At 39.3% G+C, this 23544-nt stretch overlaps 1 protein-coding gene across 4 annotated transcripts in view; it reads right to left on the bottom strand.

The window, feature by feature from the left end:
• KCNIP1 (potassium voltage-gated channel interacting protein 1) overlaps positions 1-23544 on the bottom strand; it is a 576971-nt gene that overhangs the window by 116169 nt on the left and 437258 nt on the right. The window contains exon 1 of one of the 4 annotated variants that reach the window (XM_051978889.1): positions 10145-10274. The exons of the other annotated variants lie outside the window; for them this stretch is intronic. Within the exon in view, the coding sequence (XP_051834849.1) occupies positions 10145-10244 (100 nt within the window). The 5' untranslated portion in view covers positions 10245-10274. Of the gene's footprint in view, positions 1-10144; positions 10275-23544 lie in introns of those variants that run through there. 4 annotated transcript variants of the gene reach the window in all.

The raw sequence follows: 23544 nt of genomic DNA, 5'->3' as shown, positions 1-23544 counted from the left end.
AAGGAGAAGAATGAGAAGGAGGAGGAGGAGGGGAACAAGAAAAAGGAGGAAGAGGAGAAGGAGGAGAAGAAGGAGGAGGAGAAGGAGGAGAAGAAAGAGGAGGAGAACAAGGAAAAGGAGAAAGAGAAGGAGAAGAGGAATGAGAAGAAGGAAAAGAAGAGAAGAAAGGATAGAAGGAGAAGAATGAGAAGAAAGAGAAGGAGGAGGAGGAGAAAGAGAAAAAAGAGAAAAAGAAGAAAGAGGAGAAGAGGAAGAAGGAAGAGAAGAAGAAAGAGAAAGAGAAGGAGGAGAACAAGAAGGTGAAGAAGAAAGAGAATGAGGAAGATGATGATGAGGAGAATCATTCCTTGATTTTAGGGAATTCCCCCTCAAAAAAAAAAAAGAAAAAGAAATCCCCTCTACCAATGCAAGTCAACAACCAGTATTCTGGCATTTCAATTGAAGTTGAAATTGTTCAGTAGTGAATGACTTTTTGTGACTCCTCATGGGAATTCTTGGCAAAGATTCTGGAATAATTTGCCATTTTCCTCTCCAGTAGATTGGGCAAACAGATTAAGTGACTTGCTCAGGTCACATTGTTAATGAGTGACTGAGCTTGGCTTGGAATCGAGGTCTTCCTGACTCTAGGCCCAGTGCTCTACCCACTGCACTGCCTGCCTGGCAGTGAAGGGCTGCATTTCAATTTAAGCCTTAAAAAGAATGGCCTGAAGCACTGAAAAGAAGAAGTGAGGTGCCAGGATGACATAGCCAGGATGCACCAGGGAAAGGCTTGCCCTCAGGTGTCCTAGCCCAAGGTCTCTGCTCTCTCACTGCTGTATCATACTGCCTCTTAGTTATCATTACGATAATGATGAAGAGGAGGGTGATGAAAATGACAGCAGTCACCACAAGCTGAGGAGTCAGGGATGCATAACTCTTCCAGCCTTTGTTTCTCAGTCATATACTGGTTTCCTAATTAGGACCAACCCTGTTCCAATAAGAAGATCCACCAGTTCAGGAGCATTGTTTGAGCCTGAGTTTGAGGATGCTTAGCTCTCACGGCTGGATTATTATGATTATGATTATTTATTTTTAGTGAAACCCATACCAGCCACTGATTTCTTGCCCTAAAGAGGAAAAAAAGTCCTTTTATCCCCTTCTGAGTTGCTTCTGGTTATCCCAGGGTGAGAAGGAATATCAGGTGAAGGATGGAAGGAGTGGACTTGTACAACTTTGCTTCTTTTCAAAAAGCCTCCCTTGGAAACCTAAGCAGACAAGCAAGTGGGTAAATGAAGCTGACTCGGGCTTCCTTTGTCTCACTCCCTCTATGCTTTCTTCTTCCCTCCCCCTCTTCCAGTGGTGAGCCAGCTTTCCCATTACTTACACTGCCAGCCATAAACGCCTATTTATTTGCGGACTAACTTTCTGGTGGTTTAATATCCCCTTGAATTACAGTACAATCTCTTTCAAGTTATATTTGATTATTTTTCACATTTAAAAACATGAATACAATTACCTCACGATGGCATGTGCCATTACAGTCAGAGATAAAATAGTATCTCAATACTATGGATGCATCTTATACAAGTAGGCGGCCTCTAAAAAATATATCTCCAGCATGGAACAAGATCCACAGTGATAGGTGCCATATAAATGCATATAGAACAATAAATAGATACAAAGGAAACAGATGTTGAATAATTAATCCCTGCTTCTCTCTAGAAACGAGCTTTATAAATCTTTCTTCAGTGTTCATTTATTTCTAGAGAAGCAAATATTTAAAAATAAAGAATAAGTAATGGCCAGGAAGGATCGAAATAATAATAATAATAAAAATAACAAAACCAAGAAGAGAGAAGATTATGGATTGCTGAAGCTCTATTATTCCAACCTGCTGCTGGCAACATCCTGCAAGATCATGTTGATAAAGATGAAAAGTGGGTTTACAACAGTTGGGGTTTCATTGATGCCCATTTATTGATGAAGTGCCAAATTGATGTGTCAGATCTGGATACCCCATTGACGTAGCATTGCATGACTTACAAAGTGTTTTCACATCTATTATTCAATTTAATAAGCATTTATTATTCAATATGCACCTAGCACTGTGCTAAGTCACAAATACAAAGAATGAGATAATTATTACTTTCATGGAGCTTACATTGTAGGGAGGGATACAACATGTGCACAGTTAAGGAAATATTGTAAAGGAAATTTTTTAAAGGGGAGCTTGGGCTAACACCTTGGCTGGATCAGGAAAGGCCAATCACAGGTAGCATTTGAGCAGATGCTCATTTGACTCTCACATCAACCTTATGAGATTGGGGGCAACAGAAAGCATCACAGGTAGCTCTTGATCTGATGCTCACTCATTGGGGACAACAGAAAGAGTTCTGGACTTAGGTTCAAGTCACTTCTCTGAGCTTCAGCTTCCTGATCTGTGAAATGAGAATATGGGTATATGCAACAGAATTGTTGTGAAATAAGCACTTTATAAAAGCAATATAAATATGAGCTTTTATTATTATCCTCATATTACATGTGTAGGAAACAAAGCTCAAAAAGGGATGCCCAGAAAGTAAATAAGGGAGTTGAGATTCTTCTACAGCAGAGAACTATTTGATAAGACTGAAAAGGACCTTCAAAATCTATTTACAAGCTTACTGAATTTCCACTAATCAGAGGTTGAGGTTAGCAAACTCCTTTTTTAAAATATCCCCTCTGATTATCTGCTATTCAGTCCTTACAGTGAATGAAATATCAATTGTTTCTCCTTAACAGCACTTAGAGGGCAAATAGGAAAACACTGCTGATTAGAGAAGGGGGGAGAGTAATCTAAACTCCTAGGTAGAAGAGAGTACTGCTTGTAGCATTGTAAAGCATTGGGGGAAGCTTTGGGCAGTTAGGCCCACTGAAGGGCCTAGAGGTGAGAAAAGGGAAATGAAGAAAAGTAGGATGGAGAAAAAATTTTACCTACTTTGCAATTTTACCCAAAGATGAACCAGCTCATACTCAATGAATAGCCCTCCTATATGGTGAAAGTTGGTTGGTTCGTAGGCAGTGCTCTGGCTACAAACTTATATTAATGGTCATCTGGAAAGGAATTAATAAGAGTATAGAATCCAATATCAGGTAGTGGTAATTCCAACTCACTGCTCTTGTTTAATTCTGGAGATCTCCTTTTAAGGATATCATAAAATGGAAAAAAGCAAACTGAGAGCAAACAAAATGCTAAAGGACCTTGAGATGAAGATTGACTGAAGAAACAAGGGATGTGCATCCTGGAAGAAGGAAGGGGGGCTTTGGAGCTTCCAACTAATTAGAGGATCTTTCACACAGAAGAAAGGTTAGTTGTTCTACTCAGCCCTAGGGGGTAAAATTGAAAGCATTGTGTTGCAAAGAGAAAAACTGAAGCTTCATATACGGAACAAATCTTAACACTCAACAGCTGTTTAAAAGAGTAATGAGCTACTTTGCCAGGCCATTGGAGGTCTTCAAGAAAAGACTAAATAGCCATTTTGGGGGCAGATTGTAGAGGACATTCTTATTCAAATATATATTGGACAACAAGGACCCTGGGATCATTTATAACTCTGAATTTTGTGATTCTGTGATTCTTGTACAGAAAAAGAAGGCTACCGGACCTTGATCAGTGGAACACAAATTAGGTTGTTTTTCCAGAAGTGAGAATGGATTTGTATTAAGCTAGTTAATTAAGCTAGTTATATAATAAGTTAGTTATATTAAGCTAAGTAAGCTCCTTGAGGGCAGGAGCTATCTCACTTTATCTCAGTGTCTACAATAGTACCTGGGATATAGAAAGCTTTTAATAAGTGCTTGTGGAGTGAATCCCTTCTGAATACCAAGTTGTACACAATAAATTTACATTTTCATGTGCAATCATCTTCTTTCCCCAACTCTACAATGGTATGAAAATGCTTTTTTATTAAGTTCAGAATAAAATAAATAAAATTAAAAAGAATATCAATGAAACATTAAATAATTCAAAGAATATACAGAAGAAAGTTCAGAAGATTTAGACAAGCCCACACATGTTGCTATTATTGTGGCATATATAACCATTTAAATTTAATATATACACATAAAGTTATATGTAAATAAAAGTTAAACATTTTATATACAATATATTTCTATTCCTTATCTATTAAAATGTTCATACAAATTAAGTGCAAAAAATAAAAAAGCTCTTTTTTCAGATTCTCTGCATGCTGAGGGCCATGTCACTGGCCTTACTGTTGGCCAGAAGCAGTACAACAATCATGCAGTGGATACCCCTCTAGCCCTGGATTCAGGAAAACCTGAGTTCAAATTTGGCCTCAGATGCTTACTAGCTATGGGGCCTTGAGGAAATCATTTAACTTCTTTCTGCCTCAGTTGTCAAATGGGGATAATAACAATATCCATCTCACAGGGTTGTTGTGAGAGTCAAATGAGATAATAATTATAAAATGCTTAGCACAGGGTAGACACTTCATAAATTACTTGCCTTCTACACTTCTTCTCTCTTGGAAATTTTTTTAATATTTTATTTTATTTTATTTAATAATAACTTTATATTGACAGAATCCATGCCAGGGTAATTTTTTTTTACATTATCCCTTGCACTTGCTTCTGTTCCGATTTTCCCTCTCCCTCCCTCCACCCCCTCCCCTAGATGGCAAGCAGTCCTATATATGTTAGATATGTTGCAGTATATCCTAGATACAATATATGTTTGCAGAACTGAACAGTTCTCTTGCTGCACAGGGAGAATTGGATTCAGAAGGTAAAAATAACCCAGGAAGAAAAACAAAAATGCAAATAGTTCACATTCGTTTCCCAGTGTTCTTTCTTTGGGTGTAGCTGCTTCTGTCCATCATTTATCAATTGAAACTCAGTTCGGTCTCTTTGTCAAAGAAATCCACTTCCATCAGAATATGTCCTCATACAATATCGTTGTCGAAGTGTATAATGATCTCCTGGTTCTGCTCATTTCACTTAGCATCAGTTCATGTAAGTCTCGCCAGTCCTCTCTGTATTCATCCTGCTGGTCATTTCTTACAGAACAATAATATTCCATAACGTTCATATACCACAATTTACCCAGCCATTCTCCAATTGATGGGCATCCATTCAATTTCCAGTTTCTAGCCACTACAAACACTCCCTTGGAAATTGAACGGAGTCCTTGGCCATACTCAGAGAACTTTAGCCAATTAACACAATCAGCTTAAACACCACAACCTGTTTACCTGGGGGGACTGGGTTGGAGGCATTTGATAAATAGTGACTTTTCTGAGTCAAATTAGAATGGTTCTTTTTTCTGAAGAAGAATCATAAAAACAATCCTGTATTTTATGGAACTGAAGACACCAATTATAGAATCCAAAATTCCAGAGCAGGAAAATACCAAATGCTAGTGAGGTGACATTGTAGCCAGACATAGATAGCCCTTATACCTTCATGCCTTCTTTCTGAGCTGAATATACAGTAAGCTGTGCATTTAAATCCTGCAGAGTGCTGCTTTTCAGATCAGAATTAGAGTAATAATAATAATAATAATAATAATTATTATTATTATTATTATAGCTAACATTTATATAGCACTTACTATGTGCTTGCACTGTGCCAAGTGCTTTACAATTATTTATCCTCACAAGGACCCTATAAGGCATATACTGTTATTATCTCAATTTTACTGATAAGGAAACTAAGTCAGAGATTAAGTGACTTGTCGAGGATCACAGATCTGGAAAAGTCTCAGTCCAGATGTGAATATGGAATTTGTTATGCTTTGTCCAGTGACTAGATTAAGATTTACCCTGGCCGAGGTTATGTGAAGAGTATGGGATGGTGATCCCTTAATGATTCCTACTTCATTTAAGTGTCTCTTTGCCACACAAATCCATGCAGAAACAGTCCTTGGCAACCGTATAAAACTGAGAAAATTTGTTTGGGGTCCCCCATCATCTTCCCTTCTGTGATAATTCTGTCTAGAGTTTCCTCACTGTCTCTGTGCTCCCAAATGCTCACTCTTTTTCAATAGTGGCTTTCTGGCCAGCCTAGCCTATTCCTGACAAGATCCAGCCAGAACATTTCCCTTCCTGTTTGATAAAGTAATTGAAGATAATGTTTCAATAGTAATAAATAACTTAACATTTTATTATACAACATTTTCTTTTTCTTTTTTAGAGGAGCTACTGTCTGAATGGAAAGGTACAGTTCTTAGGATTGGTCCGAATGCTTGAATGCTCCTATCCCAGTCCAAAATGGTGTAAGAATAATTACTCCTCTCTTCTTAAAGTTTTGTCAAATATTAGGTCAAAGGATAAGGAGTGGATGTTATCCTGGATCTGAAAACAAGTATCCGGCTCCCTTGGCTTTCCCAATTCACTGCCTCATGTGAAGCAAAACCTTTCTTCAGGTTCCTATATAGCTAGTTCATTGTTCTCCCCAGAACAGCTGCTATCAATTGATTAATCATCAATCATTCAGTCAACACACATTTATTAAGCTCTCTGCTGGAACCTACAAAACTCTGATTTGTAATTGGCCTTGAGCCAGAGAAGGAGAGTATGCAGGCTTGGAGGCCTGTGGTCCTGCAAGGCAGAGTGCCCACACAATCAAAGAGGAGACTTCTCCACAACAGGACCAGGAGATAGAGCTCAAAATGGGTTCAGTGTTCATCCCTTTCCTAGCACAGGCTCAGGCCCACATTAGCACTTTTGCTCATGCTGTTTCTCTTATCCTGGAATGCCTTTTCCCCCTGTTTTTTTTCCTATACAAATCATTACACCCTTCAAGGCCTATCCAATTAGGACCAGAAAACCTTCCCTGCCTTCACCAGGCTTCAGTGATTTCTCTCTCCTCTGAATTCTTCTAATCCTTATCATCTGTACCACAAAGTTCACCATTTCATCATAAATGTGGTATTCTTTAGTTGTTTATCTTAGACTTTTTCCACTTGTGACCTCTTTTCACCCAAGAAATTTTTTTGTGACCTTGGATTATATGGGCATATAAAATAGATATACAAGTCAAACACTGATAATAAATTATTATTTTTCAACCCCCACATCAGTTACAAGACTACATATGGGGTTATGAATCACAGTTTAAGAAGCTGGATTCTAAATGACTCATGGTTGTGAAGGTCCCAAAGAGATAATTTAGTCCAATCCCTGCCCCTATCCAGCAACTCTGCTCAAATCTAGTGGTGGACAATTTACTATCTGTATTTGAGGTGGCTGTGAAGTAGTGGGAAAGAGCCTAGTCTTCAGGCCCCCTAAAGCCTCAGTTCAAAACAATCTTCTGTGTCTCTTCTGCATCACAAACATCCCTCATTTTACAGAGGGAGAAACTACGGCACAGAGGGGAAGATCCTGGCCCAAGACTCACAAGAAGTAGGGAGTCTGATGGGGGAGAAGATGCTCAGAGCAATTCAGTCCATTTCTGGACAGCCTTAATTGAAACTAGGAATTGAAATGTTTCCTTCCACCCATTGGAAGTTCCTAATTGGTAAAGCAGAACAAAAACCAATATCTCTTGCATATGACAACCTTTCAAATACTTCAGTGAAAGCTTTCATTTATCCCTCAAACATTCTTCAAAAAACCCCAGCTCAATAGATGCTCATATGATGGGACCTGTAGGCTCTCCAACACCCTAATTCCTCTGATCTGGATCTGGTTTGTCAATCTCCTGCTTAAATGTGGTCAAAGTTATTTCATAGGAGTGGATTAGAGCAGAGAGAGGGAACTCAAAAGTCATCAAGTCTAACTCCCTCATCTCACAAATTAATTAATAATTAATAAATGATTTCATGAATAAATAATTTATAAAATAAATTAATAAACTAATAACTAACCAATTACTAGATAACATTTATATAGAATATACTAAGTGTGAAACACTATGCTAAGTGCTATATATATATATATATTGTCTTACTTGGTAATCACGACAACCCTGGAAGGCAAGTACTGTTATCATCCCTACTTTTCAGATAAGGAAACTGAGGAAAACAGGTTACTGGCCCAAGCCCAGTAGTGTCTCAAAGCATATTTGAATTCAGTTCTTCCTGACTCAGATCTTCCTCACTTTAGACCCAGTGTTATATCCACTGAGACATAGAGTTGCCTTAAATTAAGGTGTTAGGTGACTTGTCCAAGATCACACAGCTAGCATGTGGCAAAGGCAACATCAAAATCTTATATTCTTCTGGTTAGGTTTATTAAACTTTGTCACCCCACAACACTGTCCCCCCATTTAAAAAAAATTCTTTAAGTGATGGCTCTCTGGATGAGAGATGATTTAAGTGGAGATGAAAGTGATTTCTTAAAGATAAAATTTACCAATTATAAATTGTTTTAAATATTGTTAGAATTGAATGTAATGCTGGAGTTTTCATCTGACTGGAGTAGAGTAAGTACAGCAGCTCTATTATCTCTCATGTTCCAGACACCAGACCTCTGATTTAAGACTGAATTAATTTTTTCCCCCTGTCATATACCACAGAAAATTTCATAAACCCTGACATCTCCCCAACACTTGAAGCCTCCCATGGTCCTGTGATATCCATTACCTGAGGTTTATGCCACTGCCATAAATTAAGTAGAACAGTGATTATCCTCATTTGCCAGATGAGGAAACTGAGGCTCAAGTCATTCATCTTTAAATCAAATCTTCTGCCTCCTAGTCCAGTCCCACTTCCACTACTACAGGCACTCTCTTATTCTCACCTTTCAAAAAAAAAATTAGTAGTTCAAATTACTGAAAGTAAAGTTTCTGAATAATCTCATTTCCACTTGCATTTATACTTCTCTCAAACTTCAAAAGCAAGTTAAAATAGCAAACATTTACAAAACAGTTATCAATCACACACTATGCTCAGAACACTAAAGCTAAGAAGATATAAATTCGAAATAAGTCAAAGTCCCTGGCCTCTTGGAGTTTATATTCTAAAGGAATGTCTCATATAGATATTCATGATACACAGTATTACAAAACAGAGGTGCAAAAGATTGAGAGGAGGAGTTTGCCCCAGGGCCTGCATTTATCTGAGATTCAGGAAAGCTTTTCAGAGCCTCGGGCTCTGAATTTAAAAGGTAGGGTAAGAAGGAACTTTGGAGCATCTGATGAAGAAATACAAGTTTGAAACTTTCCTCTCCCCCCAAAAAAGGGAAACCTGCTCTTACAAACACTTTGATAAATAGTTCCCTCCTCCCACCCTCTCAACAAAGCAAGGAGCCAAGAATGAATAACCAGCAGAGAGCTCTTTGAAGAGGTCCCAAAAGAAACCAGGACCTCGGTAAGAAATTCAGGAGAAGGGACTCATATCCCTCACTCTAAAGGTCCTTGGCTGCTTTGCGACCAAAAGTCACGATTCTTCTTCCTCCACCCAACTTCCCCTATTCCATCACCCCATTGTAGATGGACGATGAGTTGAAAGATTCAATTGTAATATTGAAATTGTAACACCTCAGGGAACAGAAGCGCATTTCTATTAAAGATGTTTACATTCTACTGAAAAGAAGAGTTTGGGTGAGGGGGAGCCAAACCAAGGCAAAGAAAGAAACTGTTCCTACCATCATAGGACTCTAAACAGGGCTTAAAGATGCCAATAGTCCACCCCATTCTTCCAGTTTGAAAAGAAAAAAAAACAAAAAAAAAACTGAGGTTAGGGTCAGGATGAATTCACTTGCCTAAAGACATATAGATAGCATGGCCAGGATTCAAATCTAGACCTTCTTAAATTACAAAGTCACTGTTCTTTCCATTGCAGACTATCTCGGATGCTCAGCGTTAGAGTGAGAGGTGAAAAGTTATCCATCAGGGGTGTTGGGTAGGGGAAGAAGTGAGTTTCTTTACAAACTAAAGTGGTTCTGGATGCATCTGCTTCCTTAGACTCCAGAACCCACTCAGTAAGGAGCCTGTGCTTGTCCTTAAGCCCGGAGGAAGTAAGCGGAGCCACACCAGCGCCCACTCCTCCGGCAGCCCAAGGGAGACGCGCAATCCGCGCCGGGGTCCTGAGCCCAGGTCTGCCTCCAAGAGGCAGTCCAAGTTCGCGGGGCTCAGAGCGAGCGCTGGGCGTGCCACGAACAGGAGACCCCTAATCCCTAGGATTGGTGGGGGGCTCCCCGGGATCCGAAAGTGGTTTTCCTACCTCCGTCCCCGACTTCCAGGAGCCCCAGCTGTTCCAGAGCCTTTACGAAAGCCACGATGATGACCAAAACCACGATCATCTCCAGCCCTTCCAAGTTCATGCTGGAAACTCACTCATTTACTTGGATGCATTTCGCCTCCCTCCCACCCCCCCTCCTTCCCTCTTCCCTGTTCTCCTCCAAGTCCCCTATAACAGGACTCTGTGACTGGGGATTGCGATGTCTGTCCGTCCGAGACAATGCCGACCCGGTTCCAAACATGGCACGCCTTAATATTCCCTCTCTACCCCGCACTGTCCCTGACCTCCCAAGAGCTGACAGCTGGCATGGAACTGGGGACTTTCTATCCTCCACTGCCCGGGACATCCCTAGAGCAGACAGCCCGGGGAATCTCCGTCGCACGGTGTATCCTGCCTACAATCCTCCTAGCTTCCGAATACGCTTTGCCTCTTCTGTCACTAAGGCAACGGGACCCCCCGGGACGCCTCTTCAATGCAAATTCAAATCAATCCCCTCAGCTAGCTTTCGGGATAACCCCAGAATAGTCCCTTGGTGCATAGTTTTTGACAGCCACAGGGTTTGTGGCTTTGAGGAGTCCGGTCTTGCGAGATGCGCAGAGACTAGAGAGATGTAAACCATCAACTCCTTCCTGGAATGGAATATAAGCAGGTAAGAAATGGGGATGGGGGTGGAGAGAGGGCTTTAAAGGCTTTAGACCTGATTAAGGTCATGCAGTTTGCCTAAACCAACTCTGTTACTCTTTATTACAGATGGATAACTGAGGCCCAAAAAAGGAGAGAAAAATGGACTGATGATTGGAACTCAAGTCCTCTGATTTAGTCATTCAATCAACAAGCACTTATTAAGTGTTAAATCTGTGCCGGGCACTGTGTTAAAGGCTGCCTCCACTTTCTCTAGGAATTTTCTGCAAGGCCATATTTGGCTTCTTCTTGAGTAACTTCCCGGAGTGAGCTATTCTTGCCTAGGAGGTCTGAACTCCACAATGCAATATTTCAGAGAACAGCATTGGACTAAGACCCTTCAAGCTTGGCCAATAACTAATAGGTGACTTTGGGTAAGTCCCCTATTGAGACTTCAATTTTCTTTTCAGTAAATTTTCATGCTCTTGAAGGTCCATTTCAACTGGAAAGTTCTAGGATTTTGTGATTCTATGATTTTGAAACATATAAACACATATTTAAATACTTAATTTTTGAAAGTTCTTAAATTGAACAAAAATCTGCCTCCTTCCAACTTTTTTTTTCATTTTTTAAACAATTAGGGTTAAGTGACTTGCCCAGAGCTACATAAAAAATAAATATCTGAGACTAGATGTGAAATCAGGTCCTCCTGACTCCAGGGCAGGTGCTCTATCCACTGTACCACCTAACTGCTCCCTGACTTTCAACCATCACTCAAAATTTTGCTCTTGAGCCAAAAAGTTCGCTTTAAACCTGCAAAAGATTTAACCATCTAGCTCAATCCTATGATCTTATGGATGGACAAACTGAGGCGCAGGAACATGAACTGATTTTCCCAAGATCGTGAAGACAATACCTGACAGAGATAAGATTTATACTCAAGGTTTGCTGACTCAGAAGGCAATGAATCTTTTTGTAGATTTCCCTTCTTCCATATTATAATCCTTCACAAATGTGAAGTCAATGATTATGCCCTTCCATCAATCTTCTCTTCTCTAGGCAAAATGTCCCTAATTTCTTCAACTTTATATGACCTTTCCTCAAGTTTCACCTTTTCCAGCAAGTGAGGAGCCCATATAGAGGGTCTCTTGGCTGGACACATTTCCTCTAAATCTACTTATTCTTCTAATAGATACTCTCATTAAAAACACCTCAGTTAGCTAATTCATCACCTTATTAATAACAGCTATTAGAATAAACATTCTGAGGGAGCAGTGAGGGGTCTCATTAGCCTGTCTTCTTACTCCACATATCCTGTTTCAAAACATCTTAGAAAATACAAGTCCTCAGGGCAGAATGTGCCCATTCCCCTGTTCTCCCAAACCTTAGCATTGTATCCAACTACTAATGTGGGTTAAGTGCAAAGGCAATTTATTATGAGGCCAGTGTTCAGAATCATTTATTTCAGATTAGAGAGGTGAAAACGGCAGGTGCCTGCCTACAGAATCTGGAGAGAGGAAAATGGGAGTGTGTGGAGTAGGTAGAGTCAAGAAGAGCCCCAAAGCAGATCAAGAGTTGGCTTAACCTTTCTCTTTCCTAGACAGTCAACAGACATTTGCTGAGATCTCAGAGTGTGCATGCTACTATATTAAGAACCAAAGAGATATAAAGCATACATACCTCTTCTGTTCCTCCACTATCTTATGATCTTGCTACTATTGATACAAATGTAGTGATAGTAATAATAATAATAATATTGACAAATGCAAAGTACCGGATCTAATAATAAACTGACACAAAAGCAAAGTTCCAGATATGATGATGATGATGATCAGAGATAAGGTGGCAGCAATGGAAAAAAGTCCTGGATTTAGCATCAGATGACCTGGATTCAAATTATGACTCTCCCCTAACTACCTATGTTACCTTAGACAAATCCCTCTCTCTGTGTGCCTCAGTTTTCTTTTCTGGATGAGAGTTTTAGACTGAATAGCCTCAAAGACCCTTTCTAACTCTTCTGACAAGGGTAAGGGTAACTAGTGTCAACAGGAATTCACAACTTCATGCAACTTATGGGGCTTGTTAAAAGAGAAATGGACATGCATATAGAACCGGAAAAGTTCACAATCCATACAGAAATTTGCATATTTATAACAGCAGGATAAAAGAAGGAAGGGACACCAGAAATCTCCACCTAAAGGGACATAGCATGGAAAGGAAAAAAATGCAGGAAAGGTGGGGCAAGGACAAAATCTCCAAAAGGGGAGGAGGAAGGCTATGGCAAAAACCTCACTTCTTTTCTCTTGGGAACTGCTGGACTATGAAGATAGGATGCTCTGCTCTTCTACACAGGGTTCAGCTGCACAAGCAGTTTCTCAGCTTAACCAGACTGACCGATTCCTGTCTTGACTCCCAAGGACATGCAGGGAGTCCAGCTTGGGAAGCAAACACCATATTATGTCAGTTAACTTTATCCTTGACAATCCAAAGCTTTCTGCTCTAGGTTCAGTGATTGTGGAAAATATGACAACTCAAAAAGATAAGTCCAAGGGATCCCTCAACATTCCTCAGCACCAGAGAGCTTTGGGTTGGGACAGACCTTTAATGTGATAGGAATTGACTTAAACTCTAGGCATAGGTAGGATTTGGAGAGAATGAGAAAACTTCTAGAATTGGGCAACTAGACTGGTGTAGAGCTTTGAGCTCATGTTCTAATTTGCTATTGGTCTTAGAGCCTCTGTGGTAATTAGCTCTGTCTAGTGTGCCCATCATCCCTCATTTTCATGAGTACTAGAAGATGCTAAAATTAGAGAGGATAGTTTTTTAAACTTCCTATAAAGTTAGAGGGAAACCCAAACAGATATCTTCTTCAGCTAGTCATAGAGTTGGAAGCTTCCTGTTTCTGTTGACTTGCCAGCTTGCCTGGAAGTTTCACACAGAAGAAGCACAGGGAGAAGGCAGAAAACATTGTAGAATCATTGAGGAATCAGTGGGAGCCCTTCCTAACCACAGTTTGCTAAATAAGATATAAAATATGGCATTGTCAGAATGACAGAACCCAAACATGTCATATCTGGGAAGCATCTTTGGGATAACAGAATGTTTTATAAGTGAAAAGTTGGAATTCCAGAATTGAAGTGACTTGATCAAGATCACATAGTTCGTAAGTAACTAAACTGATTCAGCCCCTGTATTTTCTCCATAGAGAACTAATTTTATTTATTTTTTTCTTTTTAAAAAATATTTTTATGGGGGACAGCTAGGTGGCACAGTGGACAGAGAACCGGCCCTGAAGTCAGGAGGATCTGGCCTCAGATACTTAACACTTCCTGGCTGTGTGACCCTGGGCAAGTCACTTAACCCCAATTGCCTCAAGGGGAAAAGATTTTAATCTAGGTTTTACTTTTTTGCCTTTATATTACTGCTCCATGACTACCACCACCACTACCACCAGCCCCATCTTTACCAACTGAAACCACCTTTATAACAAAAAAACGTTTAAGCAAAACAAACCAGCACATGGGCCATACCTGAAAACACTTGCCTTATTCCACACAGGTAGTCCATCACCTCTCTGTATGGACTTTGTTAACATAACTCAGCTATTTTTTTTTTGCCAGATTTGATTTTCCCTACCCCCAACTAGTTGAAATAATAAAAAAAAAGTCAGAGAAGAGCATTGATAAGATTGATAAGATATTCTGTTTAAGTATAAAATTATCTATGTCCTGTCATCCCTTTAAAAAGTGTGAAAAAATTCTCTGACTAAATGAGAAGGGGAGCTGGCCATTGGCTGAGTAAAGATGCTAAGTGGTTTTACAGCCCAGAGATAGATCTCTTCAGGTACAGCTGAGACTTATTCATAGAGAACTAGCTGGATGATATAAAATCTCTATGGAACACAGACCCAGAGTAGTACAGTATCTGAGATAGGAAGCAGCTTCAAGAACCATGACCTCTGGCAGCTATATATTTGAAAGGTAAGAAGAAAAAAAAAGAAATCAGGGAGCCCTGCTAAGTAACCGCCCCAGTAAAGATGCTGGTAGGGAGATTTTCACTAGAAGAAAAAAATATATTTGGACCCTACAGTACAAAAGGTATACAATTATGTTGGCCACAAATGTTTCCTATGTGTATACCTCACTGCTGTTGGGGAAATGCTTTCAGTAGAGAAGAATGGAATCTCTTGGGAGAGTTGTACTTATCATAGATGGTCTGATGAGTATAGATAAAGATAGGAAGCTCCACTGACAGCAAAGACATGTATTAGCATGTTAAGGAATATTATTCTCAATGAATAGCAGCTTCAGCTTTCAAACCTACTAGAGCTAGGGCTTTCAAACCCACTTAGAGTAGATGGTCAATCAATAGCATTCTGTGGCAACTTACAAGAGATAAATAACACATTTCACAGAAGAAGGAGGAGTGGAGGAAGAGGGAAATTAGCTGAGGAGAAAAAGACAGTATTTGGAATGCAACTAGCAATATCTATTTTCAGATTAAGAAAACATTCCCTATTTTAAGGACAGAAGGAAAGAAAGAGAAATGACTAAATACTTTTACAATTGGGAAAGAAATCTAAAAGGATTTTTTCCCCACAGTAATGGTAGTGTCTCTTATCTAAGGACAGAACATAGTTGTTACAACAGTGGGTGAGAGCATCCATTTAAAGCATCCTTTCATAGTTAGTAAGGGTTAGGGAATTTCTAATATTAGGTCATCAGGTAGTTGGATGATTGAATTCATTATAACATTTCAAATGATTGTTACTATTTCCCCCCACATTACCAGTGTACTCTGTTTGTGCTCATTTTCCCATTAATGCTGAGGATATTTGTGGGAGATTGTACCTGCGGGTTTTTAGTAGGAGTAGAATATAGCTACTGCTCTTACTAGTCCTTTCTAATAAATGCTTTGAGCTAAAATTGTATGTGCTTGATGGCTATTAAAGGCAAGTTCATGATAAAGTCTAACTAGTTAAAACTGGGAAAATCAGGAAACATTTCTTAAAGGAGATGGCACATGGATTTACTGTCCCTGAGCAAAAGAACTGTGAGAACTGTGTTTTTTGGGGGGCTATGGTAACTAGTCAGTAGAAGAGAAAGACAAAGGGAGAGAGAGAGAGAATAAGAGAAACAGACAGAAGAGAGAGACAGAGAAAAGGGGAGAGAGAGAGAGAGAGAGAGAGAGGAGAGAGAGAGAGAGAGAGAGAGAGAGAGAGAGAGAGAAGGAAGGAGGGCAAAAGAGTTTTTTTATTTTTTTGGAAAAAAGAGGTCATCTAGAGTAATGCCTTCATTTTCAGACCATGTTACTGAATTCCATAAAGTATATATGACTGCTCCAAGTCACAGAGTAGTAAATAGAGGAGCCAGAATCTCTCACAATCAAAGATATTCAGGGGCATCACCATCTCTAGAATTGTAAATGAAGGTTCCACAAACTAGGATGAAACTACAGTGGCCCTCCAGGATAAACTAGAGGTTTTTATTCCTATTATCACTGATTCCATAATAATCCATCACTCCCTTTTTTCTTTTTCTTTTTTTTTCTTTGCTTGTAATTGCAGTAAAACAACATCAAAGTGGCCAAAAAAAAAAATCATTTCCATTTACTTGAGGATTTTTGAGAGAGATAGAGAAAGACATACACAGAGACAGAAAGACAGAGAGAGCAAGAATTGCTCATTTTTTCTATCTATATTCCTATATTTTTAGTCTCAAAAATCTCAGAAAAATTAAATTTGTAGGTGACCCAAAAGATAGTGTAAAGTTACATAGTAGGTATAAGGAAGCGGCTTATCAGTAATGATTTTCATGAAGTAGCTTGGTGGCTCAGTAGATAGAGCACCAGGTCTGGAGTCAGCTAAAATCCTGAGATCAAGGACTTTTAAAATTTTTGTTTTTATATTTCTAGCATCTAGCACAGAACCTATCCCATAGTAGGCATTTCATAAATATTTGTTATTCTTGTTGAACTCTCAACAATTCTCTATAAGCTCTGAAAATTAAAAAAGACATTCTGATGGATAAGTAGATAGGTAAATGGATGTTTGGATGGACAGATGGATGGGTTAAGTAAGTAAATAGATAGATGGAGGTAGATAGGTAGATAAATAAATAGATAAACAGATGAATGGATAGATAGATTAGATGAATAAATTAGATGAATTAGATAGAGATGGATATATTTTATAGGTAGATAGAGGTATAGATGAGAGAAAAGATATGTGAATTAAGTAGGCAGAAAAATGGATAAATGGATAAGATAGATAGTGGATAGAAAGATAGAGATAGAACATTTATTAAGCATTTACTATGTCAAGCATTGTTTTAAGCACTCAGAACACAATATGATAATTTTTAAAAAGAAATTTTACCTTCAAGGACTATAATATATAAAGGAATAAGGTGGAAAAATGTTGAGTCAGGAATGTAAAGAAGAGCATAGATGCTTGAGGTACTTAATAAAACGGTATTCCTAAACAGAAACCCACCAATTTTGAGGAAGGTGTTAGTGTAGTTAGAACATTACATTGAGACCAAAGGACAAGGTATTGCATTAATTTGTTATTCATGTTGTGCAAGTAGCTTCACCCCTTGGGACTCAATTTACCCACCAGCAAAATGGGGGGAGGTAGGTGAATAGATGAGATGAGTTTGCATTAGATAATCTCCAACCCCCCTTCCAGTTCTGACATTTTGTGATTTCATGATGCTACCAAAAGAAGGTGATACCATCTGATCAACAGTGATGACAGTATTTCTTCATGGAATGGTGCTTTTTGTGAAACGATTCTTACATCTGATTTACATATAGAACATGCTAAAATCAAAACCCAGTGAGACCAAAAGGGATATTGGATCTGTGGATGACTGGCTCAGTGGGTGGGCCATGTGTTAAGGAGACCAAGATTTTCCCTGTGGGCCAGTTAGGGTCATTCTTTTCCAGGTCACAGACTGTTCCCATAATGCCTATTGATTGGGAACTTTTCCCTCCCAGGATTCCCAAGGTGGGCCAGGCTGCTGTGCCCTGACCTTCCCACCTGTCCCATATCGCCCCCACCACTAATTAGCAGTTGTACATACCCCCAGCCCCCCAAGAAGGGACTTTTCCTTATTCTGTGTGAATTAACGGGCCTGGGCATGGCGGGTTTGCATCAGCTGCAGCAGTCTGCCATGTCCGCTGCCTGCTCTCTGAGTGTAGTTTGTTTGCCAAGATCAGATTGATTGGCAGGAGCCAAAATATGTCTCCTCTTCTCAGTCTCTTTCATTTCTCTGAGCTCTGAGATGATTAAGAAACCAAGCAGATGGGAAGTCTCCCAAGGACTGGCTTTCCTGAAATATCCGGGAACGAGCTCCTGTCTGGAAGGCCTCAGCTGGTCATGTTGTTTCATAGAGATGATGTTTATATAAAACCCCAAACCCTCCACCAGTTGGTTGATGTTTTTCCTCACTGTGATTTTCAATGATGGTATTATCCAGTTTGCAGACATCAATTGGAGGAAAGAAGAGGCTGATTCAGAGCAGTTTGATCCTGGGCTGCTCAGCAAAATAAAAGCTGAGAACCAGGGTCCTACGGAAGGAAGGCAGACACTTGGCTAATGTGACTTAGGTGGTTTTCTGCTTCCCTCAGAATACCCACTCGCCTCTCTCTTTTCCCCTAACACTGGCCTACCATCTTGCCTGAAGTTTCCCCCATTACCATTGTTCCTAAAGGGCTACCAAGAGGTGTGAATTGGGAAACTGCTTCATGCCAGTTTGACCAATGAATGAGGGACCAGGGCATAGAGCGGGCAAGTTTTGGTTGGTATTGAAAGAAGGGATGGACCTGAGAAGAAGGTTCCTCTATGTCATTCCGGACAGGGAGGGAGACCCATCATTGACTCTCCAATCTAAGCCCACTGAAAGACAAAAGGAAACTGGTAGGGATGAGGGCTACTCCTAAGGAAAGCGTGAAAAATTATGTCCTATATGCCTTTCATCAGATCATAAATATACAAATAGACATCTAGTCCAACCCTTGTATTTTATTTTATTATTTTTTTTCTGAGACAATTGGGGGTTAAGTGACTTGCCCAGGGTCCCACAGCTAGGAAGTGTTAAGTGTCTGCATGAACTCAGGTCCTCCTGACTTCAGGGCTGGTGCTCTATATAGTGCACCATTTAGCTGCCCCACCAACCCTTTTATTTTATAGTAGTTCCATGAGTAGTAAATATCAAAGGTCCGATTTGAACTTGAATTCTTTGATTCTAGAGTGAGAGATTGACTCTGATGTAGAAATCACAATCCCATGGAGGTACTGTTATTATCCCCATTTTATAATTGAGGAGACAGACAGATAAGTGAAATGATTTATCCAGGATTACGTAACTAGTGTCTAAGTATTGACTCCAGGCCCAGCACTCTATCCCTTGAATCACCTTGCTACCTCTAATGACATAAGTCCAATTTACCCATGGGGCCATGGAGGAGCTGAGAATTGTAGTTATTGATCTTGGCTTTGATTTCTTAAGGTTTTTGGGATGCTGTTGGTCCTACTGAACAAAGTCTAATGTTTTCCTGGTCCTGTAAATATAACTACATAGAATGTTGTTGTTGTCAGCCATTTCAGTCATGTCTTATTCTTTGTGACCCCATTTGGGGCTTTCTTAGCAGAGATACTGGTGTGGTTTGTCATTTCCTTTGCCAGCTCATTTTATAGATGAGGCAAACAGGGTTAAGTGACTTTTCCATGCTCACACAGGTAGTATATGATTGAAATCAGGTAGATGAGTCTTCCTGACTCCAGACTTCAAGCTCTATCCACTGGGTCACCTAGCTATCCAGTTATATAGCATAATGATAAAGATCATGATGTGGTACAGTTGGTTTTATTATTTCTCTGGCTGCTGACCATGACTATACCTTTGTGAAATGTTTAAATTTTAGAGACATAGAAAGTAGCAATAATCTTGGTGCTATAGGTATACGTATTAATAGTGTCCCAAGACATGGGAAGCAGCCTGGAAGGCCAGGTAATTTGGAATCAGAGAACCTGGGTTTAAATTCTGGCTTTGTGACTTTGGGAAAATTATAAGTACTTAAGTATCTGATCTCTGAGTCTTCAGCTGTAAAAAGATGACTTCCAAGGTCCTTTCCAACTCTGAATGAATGATCCAAAGTACACACTGCCTTTCCCTTCTTGTGTTATCATTGTATAGATTTTCCCCTCTCCTTATTAAAATCCCATCCATCTTTCAAACTTCCAGTTTGAAACATTTCCAGGAAGCTTCTGCAACTAATCTAAGCCAGGATGATGTCTCTGTCCTGTGTGCTCATTTGAATAGCTGGGCTGTAAATTCTTAAAAAGGTAGGAGGTTCTCTCCTTTATATGTCCCCTTTTATATTGCAAATGCTCAATGATCATTTTTTGAATGAACAATTCTCTTTGGGTGGGATCTATTACTGAAGGAAAGCTATTAGAGATTTGATATGTCACCCTCTCCTATCATCATAAGAATGGGGATTTCTATTTTTAAAAGCGTAGTATGTAATCCAATTTAGCTAATGGTGGAATTTCAGAACTAAACAAGGACAATTTTTTTGTTAATAAGGAGAATGACAACTGAGTGTTGTTATTGCTTAGTCTTTGACTCTTCATAACTCCATTTTGGAGTTTTAATGGCAAAGCTGTTGTAGAGATTTGCCATTTCCTTCTTCAGCTCATTTTACAGGTGAGAAAACTGAGGTGGAATTAAGTGACTTACCCAGGATCACACAGATAGGGAGTGAGGCTAGAGTTGAATTAAGGAAGATGAGGACTGATTATAGGCCTGGTACTATATCCACTTTGACACCTAGAGGTTTCATAATGTTTATGATTTTGTTCAGACCATTGTCTAAAAAATGGTATTACCTACCTTATAGGCTTGTTGTGAAGCTTCTTTTTCAGAGGGACCTGTTTGCTCTCTCCCTGCCCAATTTATAAAATCTCTAATTATTCCTCTATATAGAAGTCAGATTACCTAATATTGTATTGTTTTTATTAATTGCTCTTGTTTGATTAGTTATTTTTAATGTATAAATCTCCTTATATTCTGGGTGCTATAGAAATCTGATCTTGTTTTTGGGGGACAATTGCTATGCATTTATTTAATAAATTAATAAAATACATGCAATTTATTAATCAATATGCTCAGAAGATTGGACATTTGGTTTATTAGTTCCTTCATTTTTCACCCACTATAAAGCTTTGTACCTATCCCAGCATATAGTAGGTGCTTAATGAATGCATGTTATTTTTGCTTCCACTCTTCTGTCTCTGGGTGGCATGAGAATTATAAACACAATAGTATATAGTCTTGAACAACAAATAGCCTATAATCACAACACAAACTTCCTTTGCCTAGATGCTGCCCCAGATTTCATGCAGTAGCATAGGGCATTGCAGTGGGGAAACTGTAGGCCAGTGGAAGGGAATCAAGGAATGGGGCCTTTAGAAGACAACTCTGAGTTACCACTTTACACCTCTCAGATTGACTATGATGACAGGAAAAGATAATGATAAATATTAGAGAGGATGCAGGAAAACAGGGACACTGATACATTGTTGGTGGAGTTGTGAACTGATCTTACCCATTCTGGAGAACAATTTGGAACTATGTGTAAAGGGCTACCAAACTGCATATACTCTTTGATCCAGCAGTGTTTCTACTAGGCTTATCTCCCAAAGAAATCTTAAAGAAGGGAAAAGGACCTGTATGTGCACGAATGTTTGTGGCAGCCCTGTTTATAGTGGTTAGAAACTGGAAACTGAATAGATGCCCATCAATTGGAGAATGGTTGAATAAATTGTGGTATATAAGTGTTTATGGAATATTATTGTTCTGTAAGAAATGACCATCAGGATGATTTCAGAGAGGCCTGGAGAGACTTACATGAACTGATGCTGAGTGAAATGAGTAACCCAAGAGAACATTGTACACAGCAACAGATTATATGATGATCAACTCTGATGGACTTGGATCTTCCCAGGCCAATCCCAATAGACTTTTGATAGATCCAGCTGCATCCAGAGAGAGGATCTTGGGGACTGATTGTGGATCACAATGTAGTATTTTTACCTTTTTGTTATTTGTTTGCTTATTTTTTTCTCTCTCATTTTTCCTCTTTTGATCTGATTTTTTCTTGTGCAGCATGATAAATGTGGAAATATATTTAGAAGAATTGCACATATTTAATCTACATTGGATTACTTGCTGTCTAGAGAATGGTAGAAGTGGAAAAAGAAGAAAAAAATTGGAACACAAGATTTGCAAGGGTGAATATTGAAAACTATCTTTGCATGCATTTTGAAAAATAAAAAGCTATTATTATATAAAAAAGAAACTCAGGCATTTTAGGACTTAAGATATTAAACTGACACACTGAATGGGGTCCAGGTAGAACAAATAATACTCTTTTTACTGAAAATACATTATCAGGAGTATAGAGTATTTTGGACTATTAGATATATACTTTTCCCACCTTTTTTGCTTCATATCAAAAAGAATTCTGGAGGAAGTAAAATGATTTATAGAAAGAAACATTTTACTAACTTGATTTGGGGAAAATAAGACACCTTGGACTCTTACTAGCTTTGTGACTGAGCAAGTCACTTAACTCTGTCTCAGTTTCAACTTAAAATGAGTTGGAGAAAAATAGCAAACTGGGCCAGTATCTTTGCCAAGAACACCGCACATGGGGTCACCACACAACAATAAAAATGCTTTCATTTTGTTTATGAAAAGATTGGGAGGGAAAGGAAAGCTCCAAGAGCCTCTTTAATAGCAGAGATAGGACTTAGGGTCACAAGACCATAGATTTAGAGCTAGAAAAATGACTTTGGAGTCCATCTAGACCAATTAACCAGAGGCATAATTTGAATCCAGTCCCTTTGACTCCAGTCAGTGTTTTTCCCCTCTCTGCTTCCCTCAAGACAGACTGAAGAGCTATCATTTTGAAATCTATTCCTTGGGGTTGAATAATGTCACCTTCTCAAGATCAGAAGGGGCAACTCTCTAAGAAAGAATGTCAAACCTAAGCTGAGGAATCCATCTGCTCCTTCAGATGCCTGAGGACATATGGGTCTGTATGAGTTTGTGTGGCTTGTAGGATTGTGAATGGGTCCAGATGATCTCCAAAGTTTGTTGTAGCTCTAAAATCCCACAATTCTCTCATTGTTTTACCAGTATTTACGTATGGCCATGAAGGTGTGTATGTGCATGATTATACATATAGCTATGTATGGTTGTCTAAAATTGAACATACTACTTCTCCTCCCCCACATCCCAGCTACCTTTCCTTTTTATTTGAAGGGAATGGATGTCCTGTTCTTGGCTTGGGGCTCTATCCATGAAAGTAAAATAAGAACCTTCTGAAGATACAGAGGAATCAAGCTTCAGAGATCTGGGAAGCTCTCTTTGACTTTCAGAGACCCAGGAAGCTCTCTTTGACTTTCAGAGACCCTTCCCTCAGAGGATGCTTAGGAAAAGATACTGATAAATCCTAGCAGAAGTCAAGGCCAAAGGCCTTTCAAGTCTTCCCTCAGATGCTCTATTAAAACCCGAACTACCCAGGATAGTGGGAGGACTGGAACATCTTGCAGTTCTGGAACTGCTGCTGGACCCCTGCCATCTTTGTGACCCCTTTGTGACCACGCTCCCTGTTCTGCTTCCCAGATCTCTGCCCTATTTGGCTTTGAACTTGGCTTGTGTTGGCTTAATTGCACCAAGCTCACCCTG

Source organism: Antechinus flavipes, chromosome 2 (genome assembly GCF_016432865.1).
Source record: "Antechinus flavipes isolate AdamAnt ecotype Samford, QLD, Australia chromosome 2, AdamAnt_v2, whole genome shotgun sequence".
Classification (NCBI taxonomy): domain Eukaryota; kingdom Metazoa; phylum Chordata; class Mammalia; order Dasyuromorphia; family Dasyuridae; genus Antechinus; species Antechinus flavipes.
Note: the sequence above shows the minus strand (reverse complement) of the source record. Positions and strands in the feature narration are given on the sequence as shown.